The sequence below is a fragment of the Phaseolus vulgaris genome, chromosome 4, assembly GCF_051622355.1.
Source record: "Phaseolus vulgaris cultivar YP4 chromosome 4, ASM5162235v1, whole genome shotgun sequence".
In the NCBI taxonomy this organism is placed as follows: Eukaryota; Viridiplantae; Streptophyta; class Magnoliopsida; order Fabales; family Fabaceae; genus Phaseolus; species Phaseolus vulgaris.
The window spans coordinates 46,342,058-46,353,752 of NC_143501.1; the positions used below are offsets into that span (position 1 = coordinate 46,342,058).

The 11,695-nt window shown below is 31.1% G+C and overlaps 1 protein-coding gene across 1 annotated transcript; it reads right to left on the reverse strand.

The window, feature by feature from the left end:
* Nucleotides 1-6,677: 6,677 nt before the first annotated feature.
* Nucleotides 6,678-10,734, reverse strand: LOC137837847 (TMV resistance protein N). Its single transcript, XM_090301381.1, is given in 6 exon segments — nucleotides 6,678-6,718; nucleotides 6,721-7,309; nucleotides 7,410-8,281; nucleotides 8,284-8,593; nucleotides 8,766-9,876; nucleotides 10,246-10,734. Coding segments are annotated over 6 exon segments (3,393 nt in total). The 5' UTR covers nucleotides 10,716-10,734.
* Nucleotides 10,735-11,695: the final 961 nt, after the last annotated feature.

Here is an 11,695-nt window from a genome sequence, read left to right on the forward strand (position 1 = left end):
TATGCAGATGGAAGCAAACTTTTTAATGCATATGAAAATGCCAAACAATAGCGTGTGGGTCCTGCTGTTACAATAAGCGCGTGTAACTTTTGAAAAATATCTTTGTTACTTTCTTTCTAATTTCCTTCAATTTTGGTTTCAACACAATAATTATCTATTCATTTTATAAATATTATACAATATAAACTCACATATTTTATATGTAGAAAATATTTTTTGCAACAATATTTTCTGAAATGTAAAACATTTATTTTTACATAAGTGATTTTATTTAGATTAATTGTGAGTCTTTTTTGTCACATTCATTATTTACTATCATTTTTTAGTTTTTGCTCAATCCTGATTTTTCTTTTTCTTTTTACTTAGGTACTCTAAAAAATATTACACATTTATAATGAATTTTCTACCAATTTAAAACTTAATCTACTAAATAATATTTCTATATTAATTTTGTACATCATATGTTTCTAAAATGTCATATTGTATTATCTATCTTCTTTCTTTCTTTTTTTATCAATAATAAATAATATAAATAATAATAAAAATAATAATATTAGGTATTTCAACTCTAATAAAACAAACCTAATAAATTGGTATAGAAAAAAGTCTAAGAGTGTGGATGAGCATGATAGAGTTTCCTATAAAGCTTCCTTTACGTTTATTTCTTTCCGGTAACACGTATTTGACTATTGTATCCATTGCCAATTTTGTATACTTCGAAGCAAGTATATATATAAACTGAAGAAGATACATTGTTTCCACTATTATTTAATTAAGATTTTTAAAATGAAAACAAAGAACTCAGGTTAATAAAAAATATTATTAAAAATATTTAATAACCTTTTTTAATAAAGAAGTAACATTTTAAAAATATTAGTAAAGTAATATTTAAAAAAATATATAACATTATAAAAATATTATTAAAATTATAGTGATTTTTTAATAAAAAGATGACATTTTAAATTCTTTATTAAAAATGTTTAGTAATATTTTTTAATAAAGGTAACATTATAAAAATAACACCAATATACATAATTTTTTAACATTTAAATAAATATTATTAAATTGTTTAATAGAAAAAAAAATGTAAAGATATATGCATATTGACATTAAATTGATTTCCATATCAAGTAATATTTCAGTGTTTTTCTCTATAAGTAAATTAGTAATAAAACTTTGTCAACATAAAACTAGTATTACTTTAATAGATTTTGAATGTTTAAAAGTGAATCTTTACATGTACTCTATCAATAGTCACTCAATCAGACTTCCTAAACTCAATTTGTGCACATCCTAACGGGAACAAATGAAAATTCTTCTCACCATATCACAAAATTCAAAACATAACAATGATTTATACTTGATATTTATGTTAACGATCGACCAGAAATAATTTTTTCATGAATAATTGGTTAGCATAAACAAGGGGCTTTAATGATAGTTAGTTTCCAACAACATTATGTGAACTAAAAATATGTGTTTGTGTCTATTATAAATCAAGTGTTAGTACACAGTCACAGTAAACAGAACTTGCTGAATAAACTTTCAATCTAACCAACATAAACATTGACTATAAACATTTCTTACAAGTCATACAAGATCACAACTATAAGATGGTCTTCCATATTCAAAGAGATATTGGCTTTAATTTTCAACGACACAAATCCATTAACAAAAAAGACCCCACCTACTTCATCAATGGAGATACATATTTAGTAGTTTTCATAATCTAAACTCAAACACTAAATCTTTCAAATATAGATACATTTATAGTTTCTGCACTGTAGGCCCCAACACCAATTTCTTTTTCTATCACAGAATGTACTTAACATAAAACATCAAAGCCTTCCAATGAAGAGGAACACAACAAACATAAAAGGGTGGAAATAAAACATACAACATGTGATGAAATGGCGAATGAATTTACAAATAGGACTATCACATTGCTGCAATACCACAAGAAACAAAGCTACACTGTTTCATCAACAACCAATTGATCACACCCACCCAGCTGCAAAATAAATCACCTTACAGCACCTTACAACATGCACATGACTAGTAACAGTTGCATTTAAATTATTAGCAGAAGAACCAAATAACCTGAAAGTTGTTACCCATTAATCAACACTGTAAGAATGTTTTGATATAAACGAAATCTGACATCAAACTAAACAGAAATACTTGTCAATACAATGCAACAGTTGAACTATTGGCATTACAAATTGCAAATATTGTGGACAATATGAACTTTTGGTTTACGTTTTCCTATTTGTTTCCTTTACACTGATTTCTCTACTGGTGTGAGATGGATTTCATTAACAAACAATTAAAATAATAAACAAAACAAAGGAAACAAAATACTTATATAGAATCAACAATAACCAAAGAATTCTTATGAATGAAAACTATGATCTTATAATAGATTACAAACTCATGCTTATGCTGAAAAATATGTGATAATCACAGATACAAATTCACTACATAATTTATTTTCATGCTAAGATGAGATCATGGAAAATAGCTAACAACTTTTGCTCATAAGTGTCCACAACAGCATACAAAACCCATAAGCTTTATAGAATAATAGAAATAATGAATGGGGAAAGTAAACCTAAACACAAAACAGCTATAAAAAATAAGTGCATGACTAAATGGATATAAAGATAAAATGGAGATTGCATACATGCTTGTTAACATCTAATTAACTGAACATAGGACAACAACTATAATTAAGATATAAAAGTACTCTAATAACAAATAAAATAAAATAAAACCATTCATGCATGTTGTATAACTCTGCCAAGTGATAATATGGCATCCAATTCAGAAAGAGGTCTAAAAGTCAAGGAATTTTTCTGAGTCTTTTTTTTAAGGGCGATTAGGACTTGGGAAAACGTATACTCTATTACTTCTCACCCTTCATTTATTTCTTTTAGTATCATCAATTAAGCTATTTTCTATGTTTTCTTTATGATTCCCCAGATCTAAGAGGAAAGAGAGTGGTTCTGTTTGAGAGTATTGCACATACATATACTCATGTTGGTTTTAGTTTTTCTAAATGAATTTTAAAAGGATTAATGAAAATCTATTATGTTGATCTTAAACTGTTGTGAGACTCAATATTCCTTACAGGAATCAGACACACAGGTTTTGATCTAACCCAGTGGGATAAGGGTTTATTGTTGTAGTATGCAATCCTTTATGATGCAGGTATTAGAATTATCTTAAAGAGTCAAATACCTCATTAACTTCATCATATTTCATTAATTTCATGCTATTGGGAACTGTTAAAAAATCTGAGAAATATCTAACATCTTTCTATATCTCAGACTATTTCAGAGTGTCGTAGATTATCTATTTGGATTTCTTTTTATTTTATGTTTTATTATTTGTTTTCTTATTTAATTGGGATCTTTGTAATTATAGGTCAATTTTATATTGTAAATAGGAAAATTATTTCCTATATTTATTGCATTAAGTCTATACAAAACAGAATCTATTTGTTGTCATGGTTTTAGCACCTCTGCATCAGTTTTTCTCTCTTTCAAATAGAACAATTGTAATAAAATGATCTAATGGATCATAATTTATTCAGGTTCTTAGCTAATAACTTATTTTTTAGTAATAATTCACTAACACAGAATAGAATGGTACATATGCAGCAAAATCCTAAACTAAATAAATCAATATCAAAAGTTAAAGGAAAGAAAACATAACAAAACAAGAAACATGTAACACATCATGCCAGTTTCTTTGTGGATACCGAAAATAGAAAGGAAAGGAAAAAACAGAATAAGAAAAAAAAATATCACTACAAAAAATTCATTAAATAGCAAAGAAAAATAGTCACTATAGATACTATTACTTTAGGTTAGAGTTTTCTGTATATTGAGGCTGATGTACTGTTTCAAATCAATCAATTGAATAAAAAAATCATTCAGATTAATCCTTTCCAGTTCCTTAACATTTATGGAAGCTTACATAACAATTTCTTCAAATCTCCACGAAACATTTCTTTGAAATGGGAATAATAGGCGATGTTCACATGAACAATGTGTTAGATGCGGTGGAAGAGGAAAGCTTGGATTCCTTAAAAGGATGATAAAGAGAGGAAAAGGATGCAGGTTTGCATCATGTTCTTGAAAATTCCATTTTTTGATTGATTCATTCTATGGAACTGGACCATTCCTATTCTTATTGACAACCAAGTGTAAGACTGATAGAGACCAACTACGATCCCACTTTAAAAAAAATTCATTTGATACTTGTTGAGTATAATATATTCAGAAAAGTGTTTTCTATAGAGAAACTTATAAGAATCTGTCTTGTTCTGATACTTTCTTACTGATATGTCATTCAGAATGCAGCTGATGGTAGTAACATTTCTCCTACTGTATTCTGGGTTTGTGTTCGAATCAAAGTAGAGTTTGTGCATAGCTTATCAATTTCTGCCCTTTAGTTAGGATGATTAATGTAGTAGTACTTACTTTAGTAGTAATTCTAACTAATAGAAACCTAGATCTTCTGCATCTCATCCTGTGTTTCTAGAGCTACTCCTTAAATGCATATTCTGTTTAGACACAAGCAATATCCTTTTGGAATATTCTTAAAACAAATTTATCTATTCTTTAAGCTCTTTATTTTTATTTTTTTGTATCCTTTGAAGTTCTTTCGAGGTCCTCATAAGATATGTTTATAACAAATACACAAAATCACAACTGTTTCCCTGCATAACAATATTTGTCTAATTACTTGGTTATGTTCTCGTCCTAATGCAGAAAATTTCAGAATATTTGACTCGCTTAGTGATCAGTGTTTTGCTGAAGTAACTACAAACAGTATTTCCATGTTGCTTAGTTTTGGAGAAGCTATTGCCAAAAGCAAGAGATCACCTGAAAATTTATTTGTGCTTTTGGACATGTATGAAATATTGCTAGAAATCCATTCGGAGGTATTTTCTTTTAAAATCCAAATTCTTGAATCTTGCTGCAACATTGAGTCCACTGTGAAGGTTTCATAAAACTTATAAGGTTAAGTATAATTTATTTTATATTCAATAGCCAATTTTGAGAGGTGGCACATCTGTAGAATAGTGTGTTCCCATGTTTGACACTTTGGATATGACACTTTATGTCTGTTTTTATGTGGTTAGGAGGCACAATTCAATTGTAACATATTCTCAACTTTTTCTACGGACAATTTGCAGATTGAAATACTCTTTAAAGGCAGAGAGTTGGTTCATGAGTCCGAAAACTCTTTTGCCTGGAAATTAATATTGGTTAGTGCAAAATAGAAATTGGAAGTAAAAAAGTTGTGTTTTTGTAATTGGTACAGGTTTGGGGAAACATTTAGCTTGCATGTGCTAGAAAGATGATTCCTTGAATATCACTAATAATTTTTATGGATGATCTCCTGCAAGAATAAACAGGGAGATGCTGAATTGGCATAAAATTTCCCAATTCTGATAAGATCAATCGTGACTGTGAAGGGTACTGTGCTGCAGCATGCATGTACTTTCACTAACTTGTGTTCAACAATGTCTGGTCTTTTACCAAATTATCCATTAGATTTTTGTGTTGTACTAGTTTGAGTTTTGTTTTCCAAACCCATGCTTTAATTTTAAGTTAACTGAAACTACATATATCAGCGACTCAATTTCTCACACTTTATGTGAGGATAATGCTTCAAGAGCAGTTGTGTTCTCAGGTTTAAGACATTCAATATTATGTTTGAGGAACTTCATCAGAAACAATCTCAGTGGACAGTACCGGACTCAGAGTTGCAATATCATGGTACACTATCATGATAGACTCATTATATTAGAAGTGAGACACTCTTAATTTTGTGATTCTCAACAATTCCATCAAATAGTTAAGAATATGTTAAGAGAGTATTATTAACATTTTTGTAAATATTTATTATGATTGCTTGATTTACTAAATTAAACTAATTGCAACCCCTCCCTTCCTTCCTTCAGAGATTAATTTGGTATTTTTTAGTCAAATTTGTGGTCTTTAGATGGTACTCCATCAATTAGTTGACACATCAGTTCTTGAATTGGTCAATAGTGATGTTATCGAACCAATACGTGATAATAATGACGTGAATGAATCAAGCGAAAATGATTAAGAACATGATGATTGAGACTTTGACAATACTTATGATTAGTGTATAATATTTTTCCATATTATTTGACAACTAATATGAGAATATACCCAACTTAATTGATTGTATAACTTTTTTGCAAAATAAATACTTAAGACTAGAGGTAGGGATAATTTTATCATCAAACATAATCATGCTATTGTGAGTTTTGACAACAACACATAATTGTCTTGCGATAAAAAGTTGGCTACATCCCTTATTCTAGTCCATCACCACAACCTCACTTTTCTTATTCCTAAAACATATAAGATAACACATTCACATTTGTTATCATTAGAGTATGGTTCTAGACAAATATAAACCCTCCAAATCAAATGTGTATAAAAAATTAAATATAATTTTGTTATTATTAGCATAAATAATTTAGAAACTAGAAAAACAACTATAAAAATATAAAAACTTGAAAAGGCCTAAAATCATGAAGATACATACATTATTAAATCTCAATATGGACACAAGTTGGGTTTATAAGAATCAAAACATATCATTATTAAAATATGAAAATATCTCACTCATACCCTAGGTGAGTTGGTTCCCAAACTAGTAAAACAATAAAAAATAAAAGTAAGAAAACAAAAAGAAAAAAACCTAGGAAAAATTTGCATGTGGTGAACAAACCTATGCTTTGTAACAAGGAGTGGTTTTGTGATTGAGAACCATTTAGATCTTTGTCTATTTTCTTGTTGCTATAATAATCATCAAACCAAATGTCCTCCATGATGTTGTTTTCTTCTTTGAATACATGGATTCCTGTTGCTTTAACAATTGAGGCCTTTATCACACCTTCATATGTAACCTCCATATGCTTCCATTCGTTTCCTAAAGGTAGTTCAAACAAATTACCATAGACAGGTACAATTTGTAGATCAAAGAGGTATGTTTGATCCAATTCAAACATCCTCTCTATTTTGTGGAAACAAAAGAATTTTGATTCTTGAACTTTGCCATCAATGAACACCATAGGTCTAATGAAATCAAACTCATCTGTATCACCCACAGGTGCAATAAGAAGAGAAAGAACTTTGGAAGGAAACTTATTACGAAACCAGAAAGAACTTGAAGGTCCACTACTTTGGTGATCAAACCACTCTGGAATACTTGTTCCTGAAAACCAGAATTCAGTTTTTCGAGCCTCGTGCAGTCGCTGTTAATCATACATAATTCATAAAGAACTCATTAGCTAACAAACATCAAGAGCACTACCTATTATCAATCAGAAAAGTATTTAAAAAGCAAGACAAAACCTTATTCAGCAACATGCTTGAGCTCGAGGAACTCAAGGATATACAGTTTATTGCCTTAAAATACTTTAATTTTGGTGGAACCCCTCTAATTTCTTGAAGATGCTTGCAATGACTCACATCAAGAGTGTGGAGGTTGTGAAATTCTTTGATGCATTCAGGAAGGAATTTGAAATTATTTTCCCTTAGAAATAAACTACGCACTTGTGCCAACTGCATGAAACCTGCCGAGAAGAATTGATCATCAAGGTTGCAAGACGAGGCAAAAAACCAATCTACCTTTGAAGAAACCATTGAGCCTATATTATCTTCACCCTCATCTGATTTTAACCATTGCCACTCCTTGCAATTAGTAACACAAATATCCAACAACTCAGGCATCATGACAATGCTACTTGGTAAGTGAACAATTTCACATGACAAGATCAAGTCTCTGAGTCGAATAAGATTTTGAAACGAAACTGGCAATTCTTTTATGGGAAGCTCTTCCAATTGAAGTACCCTTATGTTTCCCATCTTTCCTAGTATTTCTGGAAATTTCTCTAGATTCGAACAATATGAAAGTTTTAAACTTTCAAGAGTGGGCAAGTTGAGAGGCGGAAAACTCATAAGCTTGATGCAACCTTCTGCATTCAATATTTTCAGTTTAGTCATAAAACCAATCGAGTCGTGAACTGCAATTAAACTCCCACACTTTTTAAATGAAACTTCCTCCAAATTTGGGAGATCAGACATATCAGGTATCTGTGTTAAATATTTGCACTGGTCAAAATTCAAGACAGTTAGATTCTCGAACTTCTGCAAAGAAAATAAGAAAGAGTGAGAGAGAGAAAAAAAATTAAGAATCAAATGAATATATCAATTTACAATATGAGGAAAACACTCTTTAAACTTGCCTTCAACGAGCCATGGAACCCAAATGACACAAGGCTGCTGTCAGTTAACTTGCAAATGACAAGGTTATTTGGAAGAAAATTTGATGGTAAACAATTTGAAGGGTATCCATGCCATTCCAGTACACTCAAACTTTCCGGAAAATAATTGGGACCTTTGGAAAACTTACCATTTCTAATGATAAGTATTTTAAGGTTTTTCATCCTTTTAAAGGCGTTTGCATTCCATTCTAGTGTTTCTTCTTTCTCCCTTATAGACAAATCTAGACATATGATTTTAATTCTGCTAGTTCCCTATTGATGCAAAAGTCAAATTCACGAATCAACGAAATTCACATGTTGATAGATGTTTAAAAATTTAGTTAGACAAAATAACTTTGCAAATTGTCAAGAAAAAAGATGACAATTTGATGTTAAAAGATGACAAAAAAATATTGAATCAAAGATATAAAAGCAAATCACTTACCGTGTTGTGTTTTAAAACATGAATGATATCTTTAGGTAACCATAATCTCCTGTGTTTCCCTGGCTCTTTGGGTGACTTTTGCTGGTCAATTTGCCTACCCATGTCCTCAATCAAGTCGTGCATTTCAACTACACTACGCCAAACCTTAACCTTTATGAGAGATTTTTCTACCAACACACCAATATGATGTTTCATGTTGTTATCATAAAGAACACCAAGTATATGTTCAACTTCTGTCAGATTACTTCCTTTGAAGCAACAAGCAATGTCAAGAAAAACACTTTTTTCTTCTTCTCCCAAAGCATCAAAGCTTACTTTAAGTATCTCTAGAATTTCACCATTAGGAATTCTTTTATAATGTTCAATAGCAGACTCCCATTCCTCCACACTTTTTCCAACTAAGTTGGAACCTATTACTTCTAAAGCCAATGGGAGACCAGAAGCATAAGTTACTACACGTTTCAAGACGTCCTCGTAACTTGGATCAAAATTTGCTCTTTTGAAAGCATTCCATATAAGCAATTGAAGAGAATCATACTTGTTCAATTCCTCCACCTCATAAGTTCTTTCAACCTTATGAGATTTTAGCAGTTGTTCGTCCCGAGTGGTAACGATAACTCTGCTGCCGGGACCAAACCAATCGGATCTTCCAGCAAATGCTTGTAACTGCTTTCGGTTGTCAACATCATCTAGAATCAAGAGAACTTTCTTCCTACGGAGCCTTTGTTGTATCATTGAAATTCCTCGTTGCACACTTGCTAAGTTGATGTTCTTCTCTCCAAGTATTTCGGAAAGAATGAGGGCCTGGAGGTGTTTTAACCCATGTTTATTTGATTCAACTCTAACATTTTGAAGAAAACATGAACCATCAAAATCATCAACAATCAAATTATACGCTTCTAGAGCAAGTGTTGTTTTTCCTATCCCTCCCATTCCATGGATCCCTATAATGTGGACAACATCATTAGATCCAACATCCAAAAGTTTCTTCACTTTCAGCACTTGTGACAGTAGGCCAACTGGGTGATCCGCAACATGTAAAGGAGCACGATTAATCTCCCTAGAAACCCGTTCAACAATTCTCCCAATAAAGTTGTATTGGTATTCATCTCTGTTTCAAAACAAAACATACGTTGGAGATTCTACACACGGACTAAAGATTCATATTATATAAGTGGATGCAAATCTCAAGCCGGTTTTTATGAGGTTGATTAGATTTAAAGTTCACTTCTTAATATGGTATCAGAGCCATATAAAGTCTATCTTAACAAGAGTTTGTTGGATTTATCAGTTCACACTAAAAAAAAGTTAAGCTTTATGAAGTTAAACTAGAAGCATTGCATCCATGTTCTCTTCATACTTAGACTAATTGTCAAATGGTTAAGTGTTTCTTTTTTTATTTAAATAACGTTAAATCATTAGAGAACTAAAACATGATCCACTAAAAGTTAAAAAGTAAAAAGATTGGTAAGGTGGGTACCCATCTTTAAAATGATAGCCAGATAAGTCAGCAACTTGACGCAGAGCCACCTTCCATTTCTGCAGCTTCTCCTTCTTATCTTTGAACCTCTTTTGATGCTCAGCCAATGCTTCTCCATAGCTACCTTTCTGATGTCTTACATGAGAAGGATCCACCTTATAAAACACGGGTATAACAAACAACCCTTTAGTCTTGCAGTGAAGGATGGTAGCGAGTTCATCCAAGCAAAAGGAGGAAGAAGCATAGTTGGGAGAGAGCACAACTATGGCAATCCTAGACTCTTCAATTGCCTTCACAAGTGTTGCTGTTATTTCTTCTCCGCTTTCAAGTTTGTCATCATCAAAGAAACTGTGAATTCCCTTGTCATCAAGAGCTTTGAAGAGATTGGCAGTGAAAGCATAACGCGTGTCTTCCCCTCTAAAGCTCAAGAACACATCATAGGTGAATCCATGGGAAGTTGTAGTTGCCATTAGAACAAAGTCTATAGAGTGATAATGGTTATGCAGATGGAATCAAACTTGGAATAAATATGAAAATGCCAAACTATAAATAGTGTGTGGTCCTGTTGTGCAATAAGCGCGTGAAACTTTTGAAAAAACACTGTTAATTTACTTCACTTTTGGTCAACACAACAATTATCAATTCATGTTTTAAAGATTATACATTTATTTTATATGTAAAAAATCTTTTTTGCAACAATATTTTCTGAAATGTAAAACATTTATTTTTACATAAGTGATTTTATTTAGATTAATTGTGAGTTTTTTTTGTCACATTCATTATTTACTATTATTTTTTAGTTTTTGCTCAATCCTGATTTTTATTTTCTTTTTACTTAGGTACTCTAAAAAGTATTACACATTTATAATGAATTTTCTACCAATTTAAAACTTAATCTACCAAATAATATTTTTAAAATAAAAATAGTTTATCTTTATTTCAAATGTCATGCTATATTCTTGTTTGTTTTTCTGCATATCAAAATCTTGATATCCACAGTGTCCGTAAGTTCAATTTAGAACCTAAAATTTATATTTCTAAATTAATTTTGTTAATATGTTTCTAAAATGTCATATTGTATCTTTATATCTCTCTTCTTTCTTTCTTTCCTTTTTATCAATAATAAGTGTTCCTACAAGATCTGAACCCTGCATAACACTTTCTCTTGTGGTGATCTTTTCGTCTTTTCGGCCTTTCGGTTAGTCTTCTTTCAGCTGAATCTCCTTTGGTCTGAACACGATGGGGGAATACCTGCGAAGACACTCCGACGATCAAGTCAGACCAAGAGCTAAGTACCAGAAGAGTAGGAAATGAATAATTACCTTGGGTGTTGTGTCTCTTCTGCTATTTATACTGCTCTAGGTGGGCTATGGATGCCGTGGACCTACTTTAAAGTCCAAACGAAGGCTCAATTGTGTCTTAACCGTGCTTATCACTTAAGTTGACTTGT